The sequence below is a fragment of the Pomacea canaliculata genome, linkage group LG14 (genome assembly GCF_003073045.1).
Source record: "Pomacea canaliculata isolate SZHN2017 linkage group LG14, ASM307304v1, whole genome shotgun sequence".
In the NCBI taxonomy this organism is placed as follows: Eukaryota; Metazoa; Mollusca; class Gastropoda; order Architaenioglossa; family Ampullariidae; genus Pomacea; species Pomacea canaliculata.
In genome coordinates, this window is record NC_037603.1 from 6,487,358 (window position 1) to 6,514,359 (window position 27,002).

Here is a 27,002-nt window from a genome sequence, read left to right on the forward strand (position 1 = left end):
CTTGTCGCTTTAGTACTACCGCTGTGACAGAGTCGTGAACTTTAATCAAGATGAAGATGCAAGAGATGCTGACTGATCGCCAGGTCTGTCACGGAAGGAGCGACATCTTTTTAACGCGACCTCTTCTCTGGATGCCTGGCTGCCTCCCTGGTCTCGGGGTGGAGAGTCTCGATTGCTATTTATAGCGACCGACGCAAGTTATTTTCCACCTGACAGCTTCTGTAATCTCGTTATCGACGCTCGAGACAAGACGCTGCTGCTGCTTCACCTCACGTGACCTTATCACATGCGCCATTTGCAGTCACGTGATCTGCTTAGTGTTCGGGACGGCCATGGCTATTGTATAGCATGATGTAGCAGGAGTACGTCTGCATGCAAACAACGACAAATAAGTAATCTCATCTTGTGGGCTTGTGTAGCAGACATAATAATAATAATTGAGGACATAAACTATGACTAAAAGACTACATCATCTGTTATACTTGGGCTGCTCCAACCAACCAACCAACCAACCAACCAACCAACCAACCAACCAACCAGCCAACCAACCAACCAACCAACCAACCAACCAACCAACCAACCAACCAACCAACCAACCAACCAACCAACCAACCAACCAACCAACCAACCAACCAACCAACCAACCAACCAACCAACCAAACCAACCAAAACCAAACCAAACCAAACCAAACCAACCAAACCAAACCAAACCAAACCAATCAAATGTAAAAGAAGAACGGTTTATGTCCTCAAAAACCAGACGTCAATCAAACGGACAATTTTAGGATTCAGCCCCATATTTTACTAAAATCTGACAAATCATATTCTGCTCATTTACTTTTATCAGAACTTACGTTAAGGCGCAAATAAAATGATAAAAATTCGTGAAAAGGCAGAAACAGTAAATTAAAAACGATGAACGATGAGAGGGTGATCTGTACTCAGTCGCAAATATCGCACTTAGTCCCTCATCTCAAAGTAATTGACTGTGAGTTTAGATGTTCATTCCAATAATTCAGCGGCTCTAAATTTTTGCAGTGATGGGATTGTTATCAAATTTGTAGAAATGTTATACATGACCGGCAGGACAAACCATTTAATAAGGCTTTTACTAGCAAATAAGCTCTTACGTTATGGAAAGCCAAAAATCAGAAGTAAATATGGATATAATATTTTTCTTTCTCTCTGCGTGCGTGTGCGTGAAAGAGAAGGTGAGTTGGTAAATGAGTCTACCAGTGCTACGGAGGAGACTCAGTGCTCAATTTAAGGATTCGTGAAACTTCCATTTTCGATCAATACCTCGTTGTGAGCGACTAAAAGGTTTTATGAACAACAACAACAACAATGATGCTTGCCACACATTTTGTCCTTGTCAGGCAGGGCCGCCGAGAGCCAGCCCGGGCCCCGGGAAAGACGACCTCTCCGGGCCCCTTGTACTTGTAATCGTAAATTATTTTCCCAGTATATAATGTATGTTTACAATTCAGATCTCAATATCTACACTTGAAACTCAACTTCTGCATGTTTGTCCTTAGACCTTTCTTTAAAAGAAAAAGAAAAGGAGAAGAAGAAAAAAAAATCCACTGACCAAGGCTGGGCCCCCTTGACAGCCGCGGGCCCGGGTACACCAGACCCCCCTGTCCCCCCCTCTCGTCAGGCCTGTTGTCAGGTTGACTTCGGGTGAAAAAATGAGTGTAATGCGCAAAAGCACAACACCCGCATCGTCTTGCCTGTCCACCCAGTGCAACTGTAGCTACCCAAGCAGCCCCTAAGCGTTGTTTATCCCAAATGTTGTCGAGAAACTTAAAAACTTGGAGAGCGTTGCGTGTGCTCCACGAGACTAATCAAATTACCTCCCCCAGTAGAGAGGGCCGTGCCAAAGAAAGGAGTGTTCATGAACTGCAATTTGTCTTGCTCCAGGGACCACAGGCAGCAATGCTGGCTTCCCTCCCCTGTTTGGAGCCTAGGGGCCGCTCCACTCTCCCCCGCCCTCACTCCCCATTCCTCTTCTCCCAAGTCCTTTCTGAGCTGAAAATGTATCCGAGGATGAAGAGCGTCTCGGATCAAAGGTTGGAGCTTGATCCTCCTGGAGACGAGCTCAGAGTGGTTCCCAGGCGGAGACAGGCTTCCTCCATTTCCCTCTACCCTCCCACCATCACACACACAAACACATGGACATGTTCTTCCTCACCAGCCTTCACTAATTCTTTCCTCTTCTCTTCACTTCTCCACGATGCTTCTAGTTTCGTCTTGTACATTTGAGAAAAGGCTGAGAGGGTTTTGGGGAGGTGGAAAGGAGAAAATGGAGAAGATGGATCGTGGAGGTAAAAAAAAAAAAAAGAGAAAAAAAGACAAATCTGACAATAGCTTCAGGTTGGTTCATGATGGACAGCGCCAGCCTTTGAAAGGTCCTATTCGCTTTCATTTGACCTCCTCACTATCGCCGGCGGAAATGTGATCCAATTACCAGCCTCGCCACTCAGCTCGGGTCCGGGTGCTCGGCGGCGACTGCTGTTGGACAATGTCGTCTCTGGTGGTCCATGGAGTCCTCCCACCGGCTCTTTCTTTGCACGGCGAGTTACTGGCCCTGGAGCCCTGGGGGGATGCGCCGTTGGATGCTGGATGACGTCAAAGGATGCTCGCGGCTGCAGCTGGTCTCCCTGGCGTGACCAGACGTCCCTAGTCGTTTCTCTGACAACGGAAGGGGGAGAGGGAGAGAAACTCAGTGACCTGTAGCAGAGGGACAGTTGGGATGTCAGTGATGTCGGTGATGACAAATCTCTGATATCAGTGATGATTCTTATCGTCAGATACATTGATGAAGTCAATTAATAAAATAAATGATTAATAAATCAACGTCCTTTGCGATTGACTTCTTGATGTGAAGTGCTAAAGTGAAGAATTGAAACATGAAAATGCAGACATTAATTCCTATTTATTTCTAGAAGTAATTGTTTTTGTCTTTTCTGAAACACGCAAATATACTATCTTCTCTTTTATCTTACATCTCCTTGATGGCAAGAAATCTCTTCAAAGTCCACCCTATGCACCGGCCAGAAACGGTCCCTGCTAAACATAGACACCACCATCAAGAACGGCAACAAAGACTGTGAGAAATGCTGGGTGACGCGAGGAGTGACCTCCCCATGTCCAGGACCATCGTGAATAAGATTGTGTCACACAAAATCGAAGTGTTGAGCCAACTATAAGCTCAGATACCGGCGGGTGGGTTGCACTTCCTTGGAAAACGCCTTTGCTTGAGTGACAGCTGAGGATAAAAGGAATGGCGTTATCTCCCTTGTTCTGTGTGCCCCAGACATCTTGCCGGGCCGCAGCCAACTCCAGTTTGAGAACGAGGCTGAGGACAAGAAACCGGTCCCTCGGTCTCTGCTACACGACCTTTTACTTTCTCTTCCTTTTTTTTTTTTCTTCGTCAATTCCGTAAAGAAGATTGGCTTGGAACATCGGTCTTGTCCTTGCGTCATGCAATTGGGGCATAAGCCCACAAGATGGAGATCTCACTGGATTCTTCGGTCAGCATCAGGCTTCGCGAGTGGCCGCCCAGTGAATCTGTCGCCAGAAAAAGCAATTCCATTCCCCGAGAAAGCAAGCAGCACGTCAATCAATCCTCGATGGATTTAGTCCTTTTTTCTTTCAATTTAATTTTCAGTGCGTCACATCGGGAGCCAGTAACGGTCTCTGTGTTCTGACCAAGGAGCTGTAAATAATCCGACAGGCATTGAAGTCCGAGAGATAATTATGGCTTGGTTGTTGAACTCGGACCAGCAGCAGTCACATTGCCATGGCGGTTTATTGTCGTGACCTTTTCAAAGGGCAGCCCCTTAGGGCATCGCAGGGATCGACTGGCATCGACGTTCGGTGTTAAAAGAAAACAAAGTCTGGCCTCGCTGTTGCCCCGAAGTCTGGAAGCCAGCCATCGAGACGGTGTGGAAGGACACGCTAACTCAGGGCTGCACTTCCACCCAATGATGAAGATGAGGCGAACTCGTGTTGCATGCACGCACGTGGTCAATGAAAGTTTTTTCCCTTTGGACATCTACTGCATAAACATGGCTTCCAAACTCGTGTCCCTGCCACCGCACTGAAGTTAAAAAAAAAAGAATTCTTTAATTTGCAAGCAAATCGATTACGACTCTCGAGATCCAGATAAAAATAGTTTCCGTGATGAGCTATTCTTCAGCCTCATCTGCCCCAGTGAATAGGAGAAATTGTGATTGGAAAGAGGAGAGTTAATCAAGGATTGGAATTTAAGAAGGTCACAGCGGGAACCCCATCTCTCTCTTATACACACACAAACGAGATGTTCCTGCTGGTTTCATCCTCCTTGTGTGTGTGGTGAGCGTGCTTTCTTTGTAAGGGAGCATAGAGAAGATTTGAAATATCAGGATGAGATGTCAGCGAGCCTGGAGAAGGTTCTCCCGAGGCAAACGAGACACAACGGTGGCAATGACGGAGACGAATTTAGTGGGTTGCTGATGGACCTCTTGCTGGAGCAGGACGAATGATTAAAGATTTTCTTGACAAACTAACGTGTAGATGCACCCATCAACCTTCCCACTAGTCTGAAGTGCGATTAATTTTTTTTTTTTTGCATCTGCGGTTTCATCCATAACGTTTTTACTGTTCGCTAGGCAACAAGAACGATAACTGGTGGAAATGTCTGCTGCTACCGCAAAGCCGCTGTTGGAATGACAAATGGAAATGAAAAGATAAAGAAAAAAGGAATAAATGGAGAAGGAGGACAAATTAAAAAAATGAATGAAGGGGAGACAACAGATATAAGGAAGAGAAACCGAATCGTAGTTTTATCATAGCTCCATACTTATTCACTGTCAAGGATTTATTTTCAATCAGCTCGTACCATCTGAGCACGAAGTCTAAAGCAGTCAGAGGTCAGAGTTTAAAGACACTGGGGCCACAAACACTTCCGGTATATGGAGGGCTGACTAGAACACATTCGTCTGGTACCTCCATCTAAAGGAACAGCTGAAGTGACGAAGAAGAAAATGAGATGCTTGATGACAGACACCACCGGGAAGGGGAGGAGAGATTGAACTGTGAGCTCTGGCAGTTAATTACTCGCAGACAGATTGAGATGCTGTCAATAGAACCAAGCAACTAGACACCTTTGTTTCCAGAAATCGTGACGGGATTATTCTTTAATTAGTCTAGAAACTTAGACACCCGCTTGTCCTGTTGTCACTACCTCAACCCTAGAAAGATGCGCGCGCATGTACTAGTCCCGTGACTGGTCACGTGACCACGACACCCGCGGTGTCACAACGAGGTCAACACCAAGCCGACGGCGTCTTTGATTTATTGATCAGCTCACTTCGAGCGAAAAAAAGAAAATAAAGACGGATTACTCGCTTCCTAATGACACGTGCATTATGGGAGCAGATGCCTGCCTGCGCGGAAAGGGTATTTAGCTGTCACCTCCCCCTGCCGTCCACCCGGCCCCCTTCAATAGTCGCTCATAAAACTTGCCTCATAAACGTTTCCTGCCAGCAACATGTGTGGATGGAGGGATGGATCCTGTCTGGTCCTTTCGATGACAGCGTCTGGCAGCTTCCATTAATCGCGTGTGTGCATAGTCTGAGCATCTGTTTGCGCACTCGTTCGCGCATGTGTGTAAGTGTGTATGTGTGTGTGTGGGTGTGTGTGAAAAGTGAAGCGCAGTAAGACTCCTTGTCAGCTCTCGTTCCTGTAGTCTGAGGATGCAATTACCGGAGGTTTCACACTCAAAGGGTGAAAAAAGAGCCAAAGCCGATCGGAGACCAGCTACTCTCACAAAAGGTCATCCTTGAGATGAGGAAACCAGATGCTCGTCGATTTCAGGTGTCCTTGGTGCTGATGGGGGAGGGATTCGATCCTCCGCACTGACTGCTGCTGCTTGTTCTGTTGTCAGAAGTTTTTAACAGTCTGACGTCCTCTCATACAACTAGTATGTACCTTTTGATATAACCTCCATCTTTCAATAATAAAAATAAGATAATGATAATGACGATGAAGAAGAAGAGAATGAAAAGGTATTTATATTACGCATATGCTTTTTTGATAGTGATTAAAATAATAAAAAATAATAACTCAATAACTTTTCAGAAGGACATCTTGTATCTACAAAAACCAATGTTGAGGAGGGGGAGGGTTAAGATAAAGATGATGAGTAAAGAGAGTTCATCAGCTGCTGGAAGTATCAAATTATCCCGGTCTTGAAATTCTCCAAAAGAAAATAAAAATCGCTGAGGACGGTCACTGTACATGGCGATAGGGCAAAGGTTCTCCCCACACTCGGGGCAGAGAAGGGAAAGCTCGGTACTCAGACTTGCTTTGTCAGATGGAGGCACAGACAGGAAGTCCTTGATTAGCAAACCTGAGCTCGCCATTCACTTGTCTGGTAGAACCATCGAGATCTCAGATCCTGGACCACAACAGGACGACGGAAGATGTTGACACACAGCACAAACTCTCGTCACGTGACCCTTACCGTCGTATTGAAGTGATTGGTCAGAGCCTCTTACTAATCTTTCTTTTATGGCGGTCCCCACCTTCACTTCTGACCCATTCCACAGCTTACAGGGGAGAGTATACTCTGGGTAACCAAATAGCGGGTACATCTCTGTGTTTAAACGCAGTAACTGTAACTTCATCTACCCGTGTACGTGTGCTTTCACAATAAACAAACCTGGGAAAAGAGTTGCTCCGAGCTAGGTCATTCTGGGAATCCTGTGGTAAGCGATGCACCTGCTTTCAGGACGCCTTAAAAAACAATTTTTTTCTTTTTTTTTCGATTGCTTTCGTCTCTCTTTCCTCCCGCTACATCGACTCTACTAGTGTTCACCTTATTGCCGCCAGACATGTCCAGCAGCGTCTGCCCCACACAAACAACAATAAAATAGCCGGCAGACAACTGGACGTTTATATCATCATGCACCAGGCGCTGGAATCCAAGGCAACCGACCGGCCCGCGCATCCTGCGCACGCATCGACGCAGGCGCCGGCTCCTACTCTGATGGCGGCATCCTCCTCCATCCCCCACATCCCACCTCCTCCAGAATCACACGCTGGTTCGCTCTATCTACCACGTAAAGCTCTCGAGAGCTTCCACCGCCAAACCCCATCGTCTGCGTCCTTCCAGTCTTGTCGGAAGCCACCGGCGGCACAGCGCGGACTGCATCTTATCGTTTCATCTAATGATGGTTATCAAGGGAACATCGCCGTGACTTTTTTTTGGCCCGTTGAGCAGATTCTTACGTGCCATTAAAGACGGTTGCCAGGAAATGAGGGATGAGAGATTCAGGTGGAGAGCTTACCTGCTCAAGGGAAAAATAATCGGCGCACAGTGTATGTGGAAAACAAGTCATGCGTGAAAAGTTGATTACGTGAAGACAACGTGGCCTTTCAGAAGATTCCAGACTGACACGAAGGCACAAAGATCTGATGCAAGAACATGAGCTGCTGCCACAGTGATAATAAACCAGTAATAATAAATAACAGTGACAAAGCACGTAATAGGATTACGTGATAAGTACGTGACACAGGAACAAGACAGGTAGTCTACCTTACAGAAACAACACGGCAGCAAAACACAGCTGGAAATCGTGTCAGCACATGTGTACGTGGCAGTTTACAGAAACTTATCAAGGGATAGCTGCCGAGAGACAAACCACACAAAATGCCGGCCGTGAAATGTTGGACGTCGACCGCCGAGAGACAGGTCCCGCCGCCATGCTGCCAACGCCGCGTCTTTGAAAGGCGAACGGGTTTCCTCCGCTGGAGGCAGGATGGCGGCGAGAGCGACTGAGTATAATAGGGTCTCACAGCATCCCCCACCCCCTGCCCCTCATCCCCCTGCCCTCACCCTCTGCCTCTCACCCCTCTGACCTCTGACCTGCTGGAGCTGTGCGCTGCCCACCCTCTGCCTTCTGCTCGGCGGTGTGGAGGGAGAGACTGCCGCAGGTAAGTGATTTACGTTCTTCTCGCACCGCTGAGCGATTTGCGCTGATGTCAGCAGCACTGGGAGGGGGAGGCTTCTGTTCTTCTCCTTTCTTCTCTGCGCTGAGCCATCCTTGGCCCCATTCTTTACTGTTTGGGCCACAGTCTCTGGAGAACAGGATCTGGTGGTACTAGGAACACGGGGAGGGTGTTGTTGTTCCCTGAGTCCACATACGTATCACACAGATTGCAGATCTGCGTCACCATTACCGTTGTAAAATCGTTGTGGCAGTTACTGGTGTTGTCAACAAAGCAACTATCCAAGCTTTAAGACCTCGGAGATTGTTGTTTAGAACCTGTTAAGCTGTGTGTGGCCGTTATTACGTGTGAATTATGTTTTCCGTTGTGTGGTATCAGAGAGTAATATGAGAAGAATAATTTTCTTTGATTAGCCGATTGATTGATTTTTAGGTGAGTGAGTAATTGTGGGGATGAATGATTAGCAGGACAGTTCTGCCAATGTGATTACAGATTTAAAAACATGCAGGAGGGAGGAGGGTGTGTGTGTGGGAGACAATGATGGGAAGACATTTTTATTGTGAAACAATCGACCATCTGCTTCCTCTCCAGCAGAAATTGGCTGTACAGAGTTCCGATCTCGTGGCAGGCACTCAATGGCTTCTCTGAATGTGGCACTTACTTGCTGGCTCGGCGTGAAACCTCCCTTCATTTCGCTCGATGACTTGGAAAGATAAAACTTTATTTTATTGCAGATTCTTTAAATTTCATAAAATATTTGACACTTTCTGAATAAAACTTGGTGCTCCGAGAACGTATAAGACAGACAAGGCAAAGTGAGGTAGGTTAGGTGTATTAAATGTATATTTTCGGCTTCCGATGTCTTTAACCTACGATGGATGTATCGGAGCGTATCACCGAGGTAACTCGAGGGGCAACCGTCCAGTACTTCGCAGAACTTTGGTCTTCCATATATCCAGTCACTGCTCCAGTTAATCATTTCTACATGACATTCATTCTCTCTCTCTCTCTTGATTTCTCATATCTGTGGTTGCATGACAGACGGCAATAGAATGGTAAATGAATAAATAAACAGCGATGGCCATCGACTAGTCCAATGAGTGGTGGACGCAGGGTACGGGCAGAGTGAGTCAACAAGTCTATGGCTGTCTAACTCTGACATTATAAATGTTGATCATCAAATCCTCTTCTCGTATTGAGTTTAGTCAGGACTAGATGATGTCATCTGTTTTGCTGACTGATGCTGTGATTAGCTGTTTATTGATGGTATTGCTCCAAGAAGGAGGGCTATGTCTGAGTTCAGTTGTAGATGTGAAGAGTATGTCTGTCCTGTCATTGATATTCGTCATCCGAGTTCTTTAGTCTGTCGTTCTCCTGCAGACCACTCTTGAGGATGTCTGAGAGAGATGATGTGGGTCACATGTCCAGTTACACAATGTTGCGACCTTATGACACTAAGGTCATCTGTAAGAGAAACGTTTTTATTACTTGTTTCATAATCTATTTTTAGCATGTCATTAGATTGGCATTTATTTAATGCGTTTAGCTTGCATCGCTGGATTGATGTTAACGACAGTCATTAATGTCATTAGAAAACTCATTTCTCTCTGTTGCTGACGTGTAAAAGCAGATATGCGCGCGCGTACGCACGCACGAACAGGAAGGCAGACGAGCAAACACGGAAAGTATTGATGTATGGAAAATAAATGTGATGCTTTCCAATTCATTACAGAAATTTATTCATTAATTTATCTTCTGTTTAAAAAAATGGTATTCATTTTTATTCAGGAAGAAAAGAGATCAAATGCCTTTAACACAGAATAACATGTTTGACATTTGCAGTCGTGATCATCTTTCGGTCTAAGTAGTAGGAGTTGTACATTTATTCTACTTTTCTTCCATAATTTACAAAATATTTTCACAAATCAAAATCCAGTGTTAGAATGAAACTAATAGAAGGAAACTGTCTCTGGATTCCATCGACTAAATCAAAAAAAAAAACTTATTATTGAATCAGTGTTCAATACAAAATTCGCACAGAGGAATAAAGGTTGTGCAGTGGACCGACATCCCAACGGTCACGCACTGTGGGAAACAGTTGCCTTCTTTCACCCACTTGGAGCGTTTATTGAGCCAAAGATAATTGTCTGCATGTTCCAGGAAGCATGAAAATAAGTCTCACGAAGCTAAAACAGAATTTACCGGTAAAAAAATTTTACACGGCAGAGAATTGGAAAAGCTGAAACTTAAAAATGTTCCGATTTAGAAAAGTTTTTTTTTTCTCTCAATCACATTTCTAGCAGGAAATACAGTTTTTCAAGTTTATTAAGCAGTAAATATCCACGCGTGTAACTCTATATATCGGATCCATCCTATCAAAATAAACAACTTTACAACATCTAGGGATACATTTCCCGACAATAAATCCTCCAAATGTCTGTGCCATTCAAACGATGTCCAGAAATATTTGCTCAGCGCCATGTTGTTTGTATTTTGACGGGATGACCTCTTGACCTGATCATGACGTCATCACTCCTGACGTCACCGATAAAACTGCTTGGAGACGAGCAGCCATTTTCTTGTACCTTGTAGGACCTGTCAGGTAAGTACAGCGACCTTTAGCTGCAAATTATTGTGAGGATTGTTGAAAAATAGTTGTGGGATGGTAAAGTTTGAACGCGTTTAAGTGAAGGTAGATTTTTGTTGTTGTCAGCTCAGCTTGATTTCTTGGAAACATCCAGAACAAAGCTGTAGATTTCACCACAAACTTATATCCATGATTTCACTATAAACAAGGATATGAAGAGTAGAAATTAGTCATAATTAATGGTTCTCAGCTATTACAGTCTTCATCGTCGATTTTTTTCTACCTACTTTGATAAATAAAAAATCGGAAATAAAATAAAATAATTTCGATGATCCTGCCTGGCAATCTCCAGATCTATTCGTGGCAATCGGACTGAAATAAATCTAAACTGATGATACATCGTTAAAATATTTTACACACACACACACACACTTTAAAATCAGGAAATGTTAGCAAAATACATGTATCTCAAACTAGTTTCAATAAATAATGACGAAATATTTGCTACAGTGTTGCAGTATAATCAGCCATCGGGAACGAATAGACTGACATTTTTCATTCGATTATTCAAATAATAACTCGTCTTCGCGTATTATTTACTGCGGACTGGATGTTTTTGTGCGACCCACTGACCTTTTAGAAATCATCAAACAAATGTGAAATGTCGTTTACCGTCTGAGGCAGTGTCTTTCATCCCGAGATGACTCATGGAACAACATGGATTATTAATAACATTGTCAGGAGATGCTCGCTACAGCGAACTAAGCAATTGGAAACCAACTCTCACAGTATGCAAGTGTAGCGCACACACACGAACGCACACACACACAAACACACAAACAAACAAATGCATTATTACATTCTTTGCCACCGATTCTCTATTTCCAACTCACCTTCATCTTCACCAAAAATATTTACACCTCCTAGATGACTTCAAATACTTTCTGGGAGGACCTTTACCCTTGAACTATTTTAATAAGAACTTTTTTTTTTGTAATCTATGAAAAATTGGACAAATAAGATGAAATGCCGACACCTAGGATACATAATGACTATAACTAATCCTGCCAGAAGTCAAGTCCACATCCTACTGACATGCGCAATGAAGACGAGTTGGCCATGTAGATTGAGAGCAGCAGTGATACACACTTTATATTTTTCTTTTTTCTGTTTTTCTCATCCCTAGCCAGGAACTGCATTGCTTTCACCCAGAGATCCATCTCCTGTTCGGTCTGCACTTATCGTAAAAGCCAAATTGTGACGATTTGTGTTCCTTGCAATTTTCTCTAACGTAATCCATTAGAGCATCAGCTTGTGTCCTCCTCCCTCCGAACCTGTGTCCACATGATGTAGCTATCTTTCTGTGTCTGTATCATGTTACTGTCTGTTTATTTTTTTCTTTCAGTGTTTGTCTCGTCAGACGGTGTCTGTCTCATGTTGCAGTTGGGGTCGCCTCTCGTATCGTTGTTTCCCTCTTTGTCTTCAGGTGTTTGTCTAGGGTACATGACTCCTGAAGTCGGTCTTGCGTTTGTTTTTGTGTGTTGTGTTTCAATGTTTTTCTCGACTGATGGCCAAGCTAACAGTCAGTAAGTTAATTTACATTCATGACGAGCCTCCCTTTGATGTTCTTCTGTCCATCAGAGACACCTCGTCCTTGTTATCACCCCCACCATAAACTCTTCCTGCCCTGGCAAACCCCTGTACCCGACTAGAAAATAGTGACGTCCCCTTCTGGTTTTAGCAAAATAGAAAACTTTTTTTTCTCTTTTCTCTCTGTACTTAATATGTGTCTGTGATGTCTTGTTAGACTATGAACGACTTCTGAAACAAACTCTTTAAAAAAATGTTCGCACTGTAAACGCATTGAAGTAAACAAAGACTGAATTTTATTTAAAATCCGAAATGAATTTATGTTAGGTAAGTTTTTATTTTAATCATAGCATATATTTATATTTACGAAAGAAGATGTTTCAATACTCAATATTTATCTAAATAATATGTAATGAAAATAAAAACAATTTGCACAGAAATATACTACTATACAGCAAATTTTAAACCAGTACTTTGCTCGCAGAAGTTGCTACCATATAAACAGCTTCTCCTTACACATTGAGTAAAGGAAACAAGGAGGGGAGGGAAAACGAAAAAAAAAAAGAGAGAGAAAGGATGGGGAGAAGGGAAAAAAGAGATTTAAAAAACAATACCAATGTTATTACAAATCGGTATTATTGAAAACGACAGCATGCACTGTATTCTCTGTAATTCCATGGTTATAATTTGATGTCTATGTAATAATGGCAGATCAGATAAAATTAATTCCTGTACGTAGGATTATTTAATGATTGTTTGTGTGTGTGTGTGTGTAAGTGTTTAGAGACAAAAGAAAAGTGAGAGCGGGAGAGAAAAATAAAGAGAGAATGCTTGTGGAGAGTGATATTGTAATAATTAGGATATTGCACAATTGTATTTGAGTCCTACACTGTAATGTGCTGTAATAAAGAAAGACTTTAGAAACAAGTCTTCTCCAAGAATAAGAAAAAAACAATCGCAGAATCAATAGATGTAGCAGAAGAAAATCCAATGGTCTGTGCCATTTGTAGAGGCGATTTCTTTGGAACCAGAATAGAAAGAATGTATATTACTAGAAGCAGAGACAGGTTCATTAATGTCTAAGGCAAGAGGTGAGAACTAGACAAGAAGAGCAAAGTTCAAAGTCTGTATATTCTCTTTATGTTATGGAATCAGTTTCAGACCCAGAGAGCACTCCATGACCTCAGTAGTGCTGATGGCTGCAGGAGACGTTTGACCAGGAATTCCAGGTCGCACTTCAATAATCTCTGCGTCGTCAAACAAACGAACATGAACCTTGGCTTGTGATCTGGTCTAGAGTGACAAAGGTCAGCAGGCATGATCAAGACTTTGGTAGTTGCCTCTTGATGTACAAGATTATAGGTCTCGAAGGACAAAGTTGCTCTACTTTAAAAAATGTTTCTCAGGTTGAAAAGGATAAAAGTGCTAGCTCGAGTCTTGTTCCTCATTTTAGTCTTCATTTTTAGCTTTTATTCTTTATTTACTTCCGACGAGGGAGAAGTCGGCGAGGACAGAGTCCTACTTAGAGAAAAGATAGCGAACAGAAATGGATGAAGGACATGCTCGTTCACATGAAACCCTCCAATCAAACGTGCCAAATTCCCGATCTTGACCCCTTTAACACGTCAGTCTCGGTTTTTTTCGAGCAGCAACTACCTGTATATTGCATGAGCATCGAGGAAGACTGGGTGTACACCGTCAACGGCACGTTTCGCATCTCAAAGAACGCGCTGCGCCTGCACAGGGACATTAAGTGTGAGTATATCCCACTCGAGCGTGCCGACGACTTCTCCGTCCGTGAAGGTCTGCACATCAAGCCCATGCTGGACGGCACACCGCTAACAACGGACTTCTTCAAGGTGGACTGCGAGGCAAGCACCTTTCAAAGGTACATGAACATCCACTCTGGGGTGGCCAGGAACAACGCCGTCTTCTCTCGGCAGGAGGAGTTGACCGCAAACAAAGAAGCCTCAGAGTCATCGCCGCCCTCTTTGGGAAACATCTCTTTCCCTCCGTTGACTCCGCCCTCCACGCAGTCATCGAAACATGATTCTCTTCCGTCATCCCCCCTTTTCAACTCTGCAAGTCTGCTTGGCCTCCGCTTGAATGTGTTTATCTTTGGTTTCGACTCCATGTCTCGCATGTCCTGGATGCGTTTGCTTCCCCGCACACGTTGGTACTTCCTGGAGACTCTTGGTGGACTTGAACTGGAAGGGTACAACATCGTTTGGCGGGACTTCAGCTGCTTTGCTCCCCATTCTGACTGGGCGTCAAGAAGAAGAACTGCCAGAGGCCAGACGGGGCGTACCCAGGGCACAGCCAGTCGACGGACATCCGTGGGTGTGGAAAGACTTCAAACGTCACGGGTACGTCACGGCTTACGCCGAAGACATGGCCAAATTCGGAACGTTTCAATTGGGCATGCTCGGATTCAATGAACAGCCTACTGACCACTACATGAGGCCGTTTTACCTGGAGGCCGAGAAGATGTATAAGAAAAATTTTCTTTATTGCCTGGGCACAACACCCCGCCACCGTATCTTTATGAACTGGTTCGAGGAATTGTTTGCTTATACGAGCCACCCTAAGTTCTTCTTCGGTTTTCACAGGGAGATGAGTCGCAACAACAACAACCCTGTGCAGGCTCTCGATGAGGATATGGTGTTATTTCTTGAAAGACTAGAGAAGAGTGGTCACCTCAATTCCACCCTCCTCATTCTCATGTCCGACCACGGAGAAAAGAATTCGAACGTTCGAGCCACACAGCAGGGAAAGCTAGAAGAGCGCATGCCTTATTTTGCTTTCCGATTCCCGCCATGGGTCGAACAAGTTCATCCTCAGCTTATCCGCAACATGGAGATAAACACCAAGAGGCTGACGACGCCGTTTGACATTCACGAGACCCTGCTGGAGGTGCTGACTTATACCGGGTCAGGGTTGGGGGACATCTCCAAGAGAGCCATCAGCCTTTTCAAGGAAATTCCAAAACATCGGAGCTGCAGCCACGCTGGGGTGACTCCTCACTGGTGTGCCTGCCTGAAGTGGGAAACCCTTAATAACACGGACTTTATCGTGATGTCGGCCGTGAAGTCGGTCTTAAATGAGATCAACTTGTACACAAATTCGCACCGAGAGACATGCGCACTGCTCCGTTTGAAGAGCATAACTTCCGCAGCACGGTACGTTCCCACTTACGAAGACTACGTGGCTGAGCACAAACTGCGGCAGTACATACGAAGTTTTAGTCAGCATAAGAACCAGGACCTTTTAGGTATAAGTAAAGAAGTCTATCAGGTGTCCTTCATCACTCAGCCAGGAAACGGCCATTTTGAAGTGACGTGCACTCTTGATACATTTACCGGAGAATTCTTTGTAGCGAGCACCGACATCAGCAGAGTAAACAAGAATGGCAAGCATGCGAACTGCATTGCAAAGACTCATCCTTACCTTCGTCCTTATTGCTACTGTAATTCATTTTGGTGGTGGTTTTGGTGATGAACTAAGCTTTTGTACACATTTAGGCTTGTGGTGACGTCATGCAACGTTTGCCATATATTACACATTTATACTTGCGTTTGTAATTACTGTATGGATTTATCTACCTATTTCCTAGGTGGAAGTAGAAAAAAATTCGCTGGTAAATATAACTGAATGGCTAAGACCTAGCTGTCAGCTAGAACACTCAGATATTAGCACGCTAGAGTTGTAACACAATATCCCTGCTTGTATTGATAAGATGGAAACTGCGAACCAGGCTTCTTTTTATTTGTTTTTTTCTTAACTGTCAGACATTAATCTATGATTTTTCTTTTATATATATATATTGTAATGAATTTGTATTGTATTCCCAGTGAACTCCTCTGCTCGATAGCTTGTAGTTCCCGGTTTTATCTGATGAAGGAAGTTCATTAGGCGGAGAGATGCTCCTGATTGTGTGTATGTGTGCAAATGTTTGAAGAGACTCCCCGATGTCATTACCTCTTGCTATTGCTCTTTCTGTCTCTCTTTTCTCAGTCTCTTATTTTGTCCACAAGGATGACTAATTTTCTACTCACAGAGCACATTATTTATACGAGCGAGGACAATATGAGTAATAAAAGACACAGTACCTTAAATACACTACGTCCCTGACTCACGCACTTTGAGTGTTTGCGTGTGTTTGTGTGTGTGTGTGTGTGTGTGTGTGTGTAATGTGTTTATGTGTGTAGTGTGTGTGTGTGTGTGAAGACCAAGGTCTTTCATTTTTTTCATTCTTTGCCTCTGTGTATGCCTGTCTATTGAAACATCACCTTGTGATGTCAAACGGAAGAAACTGCTTGCTAGCAATCATCCTGAAATGAAATTCCGCCAGCCACTATGGATCTCTGCATGAAACCTTAATCATGGATCTAGTTATGGATCCTACATTAGTACTATCTATGTCTCTTCTGACTAACACCGTTTATCATCGCCAGTAAAACTCATTTCATTGCCAGTCTCCTCGCCTAGTACTCAAGACAAGCTTCTTAGTCTGGTAGTCACGGCGAGGGCAAGCCTGGGGCAAAGGTTGGAGGCAAGTTCCCTCCATGCAATAGGTTGAGGCACGTGTCTGTCCCTGGGCAAAAGAGCGAAATAAATGGCGTGTGTGATCTCCACGAAGAACATTCATAAATAAAACAACGGGAACGCATCGTCTATTCAGCCACTGCCACCGTCGTTTATTGACGATGCGATGGTGGCGAAGCTTGCAGACAGAAGAGGGAGAAAGATTTCACAGCTAGGTGAGGCCGATACGACAAAAAATGTCAAAAAAGAAGATAAAGGCACTCCACTAATCAGCATGTCTTTGAAATGGTGTGTAAAAACTTTCTTTCAAACGGTTGACAAGCAGCCAGAGAGACAAATGACAAATGACAGATTTTTATTTACGAGGGTGACATAATAAACACAAGTTATGCATTTTCACATCGTGTGTGTGTGTGTATGTGTGTGTGTTTTTGTTCATGTGTTGAGTGTTGGTTCCTTGCCAATCTACATTTAATATTTATCTTGATGCAGATGTGTGTTTTTTTACAAAAATTTTCTCCAGTCATGACATGATGTTAATTAAAATGGCGCTAATAGATTTCGTTGATGGAATCCAGACACAGTCTCCGTGGGTTACTTCCCTCTTGACATTATATTATGGGAGGACATTTTGACGTCAGCACGACGTCATCGTTTCTAGATTTCTCCGAGACAACTGTTTGAATGTCTCCTTCCTCCATTGTTGTTCATTGTAAGGACAGCGACACTTAGCTGCAAACTATTGCAAGGTATGTTCAAAAATAATTGGATAGTGTTTAATTTTGGAGCGTTGTAATAGTAGTGAAGACATCTAGAACAAATCATTATCGTTGACATTTTAAGCAGCGATTAGAGGAGCAGAATCTTGTCATAATTATTGGGTCTCTGGTCTACTGCAGTCTTTCATGAGCGTTTTTCGTTGTGTCCGCCTCTTTCTCCTGTGTCGACATTATTTTTATATCGCCATCTTTCTGCATCCACATCCCTGTTTGGTGTCCTTGTTTACCTCTTCTCAAATGTGTCTGTCTCGTGTTAATAACAGTATGTGTTTGGTTGGTTTTTTTTTCCCTAAGTGTTTGTTCTGTGTTGTTGTCTCTGTCGTGTTTTTCTGTCTGGCTTATCTGTCTGTAAATGTGACGTCAGACTGTCTGCGCCATGTTGCAGTTTGTTTCGGTCTTGTGTCTAGTTTGTTGAGGTTGGATGTTTTTCTTGTCTGATGGCGGAGCTAATAGTCAGTAAGCTTATTGATCCTCACGACCAGCCTCCCTGTGGTGTCCTCCTGTCCATCAAAGACACCGCGTCCTTTTTATTATCCGCTATGCAACTTTCCCTGCTCCTGAAGCAACTCTCTACCTCACTTTCAAATTTAATCAAACTTTATTGTCTATCCAAGGAAGTCCAAGAAAAAAATTTTTCTTTTGCTCACAAGCCCAACCACATATACAAACATACTTTGAGCGTAACATAGTATGAGCATAACACAATTGTTGTACTAGTAAACTAGTCAACAAAAATCTAGAAAGGTGTTCATCCAATTGTTGAGAGAAGGAAAGTTGAGGCCGGTTCATTAATGTCTAAAGCATGAGAGGAAAACAAGGTAAGAAGAGATTTTTTTGAAGTGAGTATATTTTCTTCATATTCTGGAATCAGTTTCAGACCCAGGGGGCAGTCCGTGACCTCAGTAGTGCTGATGGTTGTAGCAGACGGTTGACCACTTGAAGGGTGGCCAGTGACGGCGACTGCAGTCTTTCCAGGTCGACAACATTTTTTTAAGGGCTTCATGAATATCCCTGCATCTTCAGACAAACGAAGAAGGACCCGATGTTGTGATGTAGTCAAGGGTGACCATAGACACCAAGTGTTGTGGTCGACCTGTCCAGCCTGCAGACGTCAAACATCAAAGGCTGTGTGTACTGGCACGTGAATGTCTACAAACTCTGTCTAGGAAAACATTTGCTCCGTCGACAGTGTCTATGTTTATTTGACTGTTAGGTATCATCTTTATCTGGTTCTTCTTCCTCTAACACTTAACACCTTTAACTTCCATCATGACCATTGAATATTTTTTTAGACGGCGTAACACTCGATAAACAAATAGCTTGCTCTGAGGGTAATACTCGCACCCTGGATTTTAAGATTTCCTACAGGCCGAACTGAGAGGTTAGCAGGCATTATTAATCCTGTCGGTATTGTACAAGATCACAGGACGCAAAGTATGTCTACTTAAAAGACGATGTTTCTCAGGTTAAGAAGGATAAAAGTACTAGCTCGGTCCTTTTGCTCCCTTTCAGTCTTTATTGTGATTCTTTATTATGTATTATTTGTTTCAAAAGAGCTTGACGCGGCAAGAACAGAGCCTTGTTTCGAAAAAGCACTAAGGACAACGAACTAACCCCTCAAACATGCGTACATCCCGATCTTAACCCCTTCAACCCGACAATCATACAATTCCATAAAAAGTACCCACCCGTGGATTGTAGCCCCGCCGAGGAAGACTGGGTGTACACCATCAACGGCACGTTTCGCATCTCAGAGCGCGCACGTCAACTGTACGGGAAGGTCACGTGCGAGTACATCCCACTCGAGCGTCCAGACGACTTCTCCGTCCGTGAAGGTCTGCATGTCAAGCCCATGCTGGACGGTGCACCGCTAACAACGGACTTCTTCAAGGTGGACTGCGTGTCAAGCACCGGAAAAAGATACGTGAACATCCACTGTGGAGTGGCAAGGAACGACGCCGTCTTCTCTCGGCTGAAGGAAATGGCCGCAAAGAAAAATATTTACGGTCCTCTCTACCGTCTTTGGGAAACACCTTGTCATTCCGCACGCAGACATCGAAACCAGATTCTGTTTCGTCGTCCCACTCCCTCATTCCAAGAGTCTGCCTGGCCTCAACTTGAGTGTGTTTATTTTGGGGTTCGATTCCATGTCTCGCATGTCCTGGATTCGTTTGCTTCCACGCTCACGTGCGTACTTTCTGAATAAACTTGGTGGCATTGAACTCGAAGGTTACAACATCGTGGGCGATGGGACGCCGGCCGCTTTGCTCCCCATATTAACGGGTTTCCACGAAGAGGAACTGCCAGAAGCGCGACGGGGCATGCCCAATGCACGTCCGGTTGACGGACACCCATGGGTGTGGAAAGAGTTCGAGAGTCATGGTTACGTGACGGCGTATGCAGAAGATATGCCAGGTCTTGGAGCCTTTCACTATCGCATGCTCGGCTTCAAAGAACAGCCCGCCGACCACAACATGAGGCTGTTCTTCTTGGCAGCTCAGAAAATGTTCAGTAAAAGTGCAAGTAACTGTCTGGGCTCTACACCACGTCACCGTATCTTCATGCGCTGGTTCGAGGATTTGTTTGCTACTTATACGAGCCACCCTAAGTTCTTCTTTGGATTTCATGGTGAGATGAGTCACGACGACAACAATCCTATACAGACCATCGATGAGGATCTGATGTTATTTCTTGAAAGACTAGACAAGAGTGGTCACCTCAATTCCACTCTTCTCATTCTCATGGCTGACCATGGAGCCAGATTCTCTTACATGAGAGCCACAAAGCAGGGAAAGCTAGAAGAGCGCATGCCTTATTTTTCCTTCCGTTTTCCGCCATGGGTCAAACAAGTTCATCCTCAGCTTATCCGCAACATGGAGATAAACACCAAGAGGCTGACGACGCCGTTTGACATTCACGAGACCCTGCTGGAGGTGCTGACTTATAGCGGGTCAGGGTTGGGGGACATCTCCAAGAGAGCCATCAGCCTTTTCAAGGAAATTCCAAAACATCGGAGCTGCAACCACGCTGGGGTGACTCCTCATTGGTGTGCCTGCCTGAAGTGGGACACCCTTAATAAGACTGACTTTATCGTGTTGTCGGCCGTGAAGTCGACAGTAAGTGTGATCAACTCGTACACAAAGTCCAACCGAAAGACATGCGCACTGCTCCGCCTAAAGAACATAACTTCCGCAGTACGGTACGTTCCCACGTACGAAGACTACGTGGCCGAGCACAAACTGCGGCAGTACATACAAAGTTTTAGTCAGCATAGGGAACGGGACTATCTAGATGTAAATCAAGAAGTCTATCAGGTGTCCTTCATCACTCAGCCAGGAAACGGCCATTTTGAAGTGACGTGCACTCTGGATACATCTACAGGAAAGTTCATAGTAGCGAGCACCGACATCAGCAGAGTCAACAGGTATGGAAAGGACGCGGACTGCATTGTAAAGACTTCTCCCCACCTCGGTCCTTATTGCTATTGTAAACCAGGTGCAGGAACGGTTTGAGAGGAGTTTCTAAGTTTTTATATACATTTAAGATTGTGGTGACTTTAGGAAACTTTTGCGCTATATATTTATATTACATTTATATTACTTTATCATAGCTTTTTATCACTGTATGTTGTATACATTTTGTGCAAGTTGGAAGTAGTTAAAAGTTTTTTGATAACTATTATTAACAAGAGCGGTGATTTAATATGAGTCCATAAAAGACAGTACTTTAAAGACACAATTGTCTCCTACAGTAAAACACATTTCATTGCTAGTAATCAAGCTAGTGTCGTAGCTATGTCACGTGACCTAACGGGATTCATCTCTACCTGTGGTTGCTGCTGAGGTTGGCCGCCGCCGTGTAAGCATCCCTCGTTCTTTGCGACCTTTCTTGAACTGTGCAAACATCTGGATGGACACACCGCGGTGTGAATGTGTACACGTCCGGCGGTGACATACGAGCGTGTGAACAGGTCGACAAACAATGCGGCGGTTGACAGACAACCGGAGGTAAACTGTAGCATCACAGACAGGCGGTGGAAACCAGGGCAACCGAGCGCCGCGCACAGCCAGCGCAGCATCTCTACAGGCGCCAGCTTCTATTCTGGTGTCGGCATCCCCCTCCTCCCCACCTTCTGTACCTCCGCTAGCTTCGTGCGGTGGTTCGCTCTTGCCAGCACGTAAAACCCTCGAGAGCATTCTCCGCCGAGCCTCGTCGTCTGCATCTTTTCAGTCTTCTGTTGGAAGCCACGCAACGGGCAAACTGCTGTCTGCATTTTACATTTTCTCTTTTTCTGTCTTCCACACCAGCGTTTTTGGTGTCCGCCTCGGGAATAAAATATTTGTGCAAGCGAATGAACTTATCAACGAATGAAAGTACCACCTGCATGGAAATGTAGCCACCGCTACCCCTCCAAGTAAAAATTACCTGCAGGTTAAGGGTGAAGGCTGCAGAAGGAGAAGAAACAGACTGCCGAGAGGTTAAGTGAACAAGTCAGGCGTGTCTGTGAGATAACGCGCAGGCTCGCAGGTTCCAGAGCCTGATGCTGGAAGAACAAGAAATGGATGATGCATGCTGCTGACATTGAAGCTCCGGATGCTAGTGTACATAGAAAAGAAAACACAGAGCTGTACAGAGATCAGACTTGCAGAAGCAAGATGCCTTCGTCAGGTGACGTCGGTGCAGATGCATCGAACGAACATCGCAGTGACGTGCAGCCCGTGTCCGCGCGCGCATCACATTCCGCCAGCCTCCGCCAAGGGTCGCAAGGAGCACGACGGTGCGTTCGTTAGTGCACGTGGACTGGCATCCCGAATCTGGCAAACTCCTGTTTCAGTGAGTGTTGCGCTGCTTGGCACCTGAGACAGGTAAGCGATTTACCTCTCCATTCTGCTTCTCGCCGACCTCAGTGTTTATGTACCGACGCTTCATGTTGCTGCAGGCCGCGGTGTGGATGTACATCACACAGTGCAGCATGAATGAATGGCGGAGGTGGGTGGGAATTTTTCCTAGAACTCTGTGAATTTATAAGAACCTGTAATGTATTATGTCACAGATTTTTTTTTTTAAATTTAGAAAGGTTTGTTAATATTTTTATGTGAAACGACAAATGTTGATACGCTATAAAAGTTTTAAAGTAAATAAGGTGAGAGATGTGATGTGTAATGAGACAGATGAGTAGAAAGTGTGATTGTGAAACAAAAGATGTGGGTGTTGAGAATGAAAGTCTGGTTGAAGAGCATTTGTGGGTACAGAACACGGAATGGCAGAAGAATACTAAAGGTTGGGTCTCTATATATTTTCACAATGTAGCTGTGAACACTAGTGAATGGATGTAGATCTACATTAGTATTTGCTGCTACTGCAGCTGACTCCGACTACACTACGACCTTCATCATAAATAGTACACCACCACCACCACCACCACCATCACCACATTCTGACTGCAGTGACCACTAACTTTAGCATCAATGCAGTTGCTTTCTAACACCGATAATCACTAGCATCACTAGTTTTAATAGCAATAATGTGATATCATCACTAATTTAAACAGCAATAATGATCATTACCACAAAAGATTTCACAACCATTAATTATTATTACTGTATCTTGTTGATTTTGGAAAGAGTTTGTCTTGATAGTGGGAAAAGGCACTAAAAAAAAAATTTCATCACCATCCTCCTCCTCCTCCTCCTCATCGTCATCATCATCCTCCTCATCACCATTACAGCTGGCTTCCTTTCTACCGCCTTCATATTTCTTGTTTGTTCTGAATTTATAATAGAAGCTTAATTAAGTGCGGACTATCGAAGCTATGCACCGTGACAATTATTCCACTGGACGGTAAATAAATAACGAGCAGAGACATTGTGTTGGTTGGTAAACTCGATGTACTGAAGGAAAAGAAAGACGCTCAGCCCTCCGCAAAGAAAGATACAGACAGAGATAACATTTTAATACGAAAAAGACTCGTCCTGCCAGCAAATAAAGCTTTGTTGAAATTTCTCTCAGATTCTTGATATCAATCTAAGATTGTTGTCTTTGACTGTTTTTTATTTTTCATTGTTTGATATCCACGTGAAAGTGTCCATGCTCGCACGTGCACACAAACAAACAAACTGAGACACACTCACCCACATAAACACACGCGTGCATGCCCAGTCACACACTCACACATTCACTGAAGGAAGCTGGCAGGACTGTAATGATAACAGACGAAGAGCAGACGGCCAGCATCACTCGCGACCACGAGCACCAGCAGCGCGAGTCAGGGTTTATCACACTCGGAGTAAACATCGCTCGTCTCGTCTTTCACCTCCTGTGGATCATCAGTGACGAATAGTGGCTCCCAGTCTCACCCCACAGTCGCCTTCTGTGACTACCTCCTGCAGGTGTGGGTGAGAGGCAGATGACTGGTTACTTGCACGTGGTGGGCATACCTTAGTTTATTTACACACATGCATCCACCAACGAAAGGAATGAAGGGGCGAGCCCCTGGTCCCCCATCTGTGATGTATCTGCTCTTGATGGTCATATTCATTTAGAGGAGGGACAAGGGAGGGGGACAGCTGTAAACAGTCTTCTCACACCGCCTTTTGATCTCCAACACGCATTACGGAATGGAGAAAAATCTATATCTGGTTAGGACACGGGGTTTCGAGTCGGGAACCTTCAGGTCAACTTTGAACTGTTTTCTGCTGCATGTCAGCCAAAGCCTCGCATGCCACCGTCCAGCCATGTTGATGTTTGCAGCATTGTTTACAAGGCAAAAACTCCTTCTTGGCAGCGGGATTCGAACCGGATTAGAACAGAGAAAATGTGTGCTTAGACAGCCCATTGTTTGCTTGTCCCGAGTTACAGCAAGCAGTAAGGGGTTTAAATGGGGTGGAAGGAAACACATTTATTTGTTCACGTTTCCTTCTTTCAAATATCATCGTCGTTTCGATCAACATTCACGGAGCCTCACAACTCTCTATACAGCATTCATTTTATGTCCCCCTTTGTTTGTTGTGTTCTTTGTATATTTATTTCATTTTATTGGGAGGTGTGTTGTTACCCAGAAAGAAGATATCTCCTTGAGATACCCCGGTAGAATCTGGTGACGATTTTAGTTATTTTAAAGTGTCATTTTCTGTAGAAATATTTTCAGTCATCCATCAGTTTCAGCTCGTCTTAATGAGAGGTCTGTGGTGTGTGGCCCTCTACAAGTGTTTGTCTCGTTCACCCAGCTGCCTGTTGATGCTTATCGCCATTATAACGTTTTTCTCGCCTGGTGCCGAGCTCATGGCCAGTGAAGTTATTGATCTCTACACGAGTCTCCCTGTGGTGTGTGCTCCTGACTGTCATGGACGCCAGGTCTTCATTCTCCCCTCCTCCCCTTCCTCCCATTCTCTCCCTGTTCCTCCCACTCCACCCCACCCCTGGCTCGTTCTGATGATTTCCGTGTGTCTGGGGACATTCGTGACGCCACGTGGGCTCTGGGGGTTGTCTGTTTATACACACTTGCATTTCAAAGGATAACGTACAACAGTGAGTGAAAGAAGGAGAAATAAAATGTTTATGTATGGGCGCCCTTAGGGAGATTGTATTCTAGCACATGATGGCTTTTTTTTTTTTAAAAAAAGGCACAACGAAAACAAAAGCAAAATTAAAGCTTAAGAAATTCTGTTTGTTTTCCCTACACACGCACACTTCATGCGCTACAGTTTTTTTTTCTTCTTTTTTCCGCGATTCTACACACTTTAGACTCAAGTGCATGCAGCTGTTGCAGCCTTTCGTGTTCTTATCTTTCTGGCACTCTCTACGAAAGAACGGTTTACAGAATTGTTCGTTGTTCTTAACAGCTTGAACCCACTTACTTGCATGTGCTGCAGAAAGTACAAACTGCTGCTGCAGCAGGACTTTGTGAATCATCATCATTTCTCACGGGACTGAGCTGCGCATGCGCTGTCTTGCTGTAGTATGTTGATGTGGTTGTGGCCGTTCGTTTGTGCTGTTTAGTCACAGTTTGTCGCCCGTTTCTCTGTGCATGTTAATACTAATTGTTACACATATGACATGGCAGATTTACCTTGAGCTTTGGGAGGTAGTGAAGTCAGCATCAGGTTTCTGTAGGATAGAAACACGTAATATCTTTTATTCGTGATTTTTCTATGACTTTTTAAAATTATTTTCCATAAGTTAAGGCCAAAAGTGGCAATTTATCAGAATCTATGCAGTGGACTATCTTTTTTCTTACGCGATATCCACATTTTCGACAAAATCTACATTATTGGACTAGCATTTCAAGGGACATAACACCTTAACTACAGACGGTTTGAAAGAGTTACGTTTCTTTGATACGTGCGCATTACTTTGCCGCGAACATTTCAAGTTGTAGTCGATAATTCTTTGTTATTGAGGAGGAGAAAAAGTATCGCTCCGTCATCAGCCACATTCAGACCACCAGCTTCACGATGATTAGCATCTTTTGAACTTTACAATCTGCCGGCTTCTGTCAATCAAATGAAAGGTGCACAAGTGCTTTTAATTACAGCTCCGCCTTCCTGCACGCGTGCACGAGAGAAAGAGAGAGTTTAGGAGAAATCAAAGAATTTGTATAAAAATATGACATTGCACTCGTACCGGCAGAACAGCGTTTTCTCTGATCAATGTCTAAAGCTAACCGTGTGAATAATAAAGAGTGTAATAAACAATAAAGTGTGTAGGTGTGAACGAAGAGAAGTGTTTGAATTTGAAATATATTATCTTGATTACTTTTGAAGTGGTATCATTGCCACTTACATGTTCATTCTTGTTAATTTTTTTTTTCTTTCATTATTCTGTTCATTTATTGATTTCTTTCTTTCTGTTATTTATTTCCTTTGATAGCTTCTTCGATCATATGATACAATCCGATGAAAGCTTATTAAGCTTTTGCGAGTGTAACATTGACTTTTCCCGATCTTTGTTTTAAAAGGCATTCTTATGTGTTAATGTATGCTGTTTGTGTGATTAAGTGCCACGCTCGAGTTTTTGGTCGTGTCAAACGCTGCTAATATTTATCTATTTTACAATGTTTTATAATAATAATAATAATAATAATAATAATAATAATAATAATAATAATAATAATAATAATAATGACAATAGGTGTTTGTTAGTAAGTACTATATTTTTATTTCTGTTGCTGGATTTAATGATATATATATATCAACTTGTTTCAGATCAGATGCAGCGAATTCTAAAAGCCTTTCGGAGTCTTCCCCATCAACGATTGGAAGCAGCTTCAGCGGCTTCACGACCGTGACTACATCCTGGTCCTCATAAACTTTAACCCGATCTTCCGTCTCTAAGCGGCGGCGCAAGAATTCTGACTGTCATGTTCTATTTATAGAAGCACGTCAGGGCAACGTTACATAATCACGTTCTTTGCATCACGTAACAAACACCAGTGAAACGCTTGTCAGATGGGGGGCGCCCGACTTTCAAGAGAAGAGCCGCTGTTCCATCTAGCCTGGCCACTCCCG

The 27,002-nt window shown here is 43.9% G+C and overlaps 2 protein-coding genes across 3 annotated transcripts; both read left to right on the forward strand.

The window, feature by feature from the left end:
* Positions 1-7,532: 7,532 nt before the first annotated feature.
* LOC112555358 lies at positions 7,533-26,839 on the forward strand. Of its 2 annotated transcripts, XR_003097452.1 has the most exons (3): positions 17,361-17,466; positions 18,368-22,361; positions 26,700-26,839. XR_003097452.1 is itself a non-coding variant. In XM_025223723.1 (2 exons), exon 2 carries the CDS (start codon positions 19,644-19,646, stop codon positions 21,006-21,008), a length of 1,365 nt encoding a protein of 454 aa, XP_025079508.1. In that variant the 5' UTR covers positions 7,533-7,980; positions 18,368-19,643; the 3' UTR covers positions 21,009-22,956. The 2 variants fall into 2 exon arrangements, 1 of the variants encoding a protein (XP_025079508.1); XM_025223723.1 differs by lacking the exons at positions 17,361-17,466; positions 26,700-26,839 and adding an exon at positions 7,533-7,980 and having other exon boundaries at positions 18,368-22,956.
* LOC112555359 lies at positions 10,506-16,287 on the forward strand. Its single transcript, XM_025223724.1, is given in 3 exon segments — positions 10,506-10,597; positions 13,328-14,604; positions 14,606-16,287. Coding segments are annotated over 2 exon segments (1,827 nt in total). The 5' UTR covers positions 10,506-10,597; positions 13,328-13,839; the 3' UTR covers positions 15,668-16,287.
* Positions 26,840-27,002: the final 163 nt, after the last annotated feature.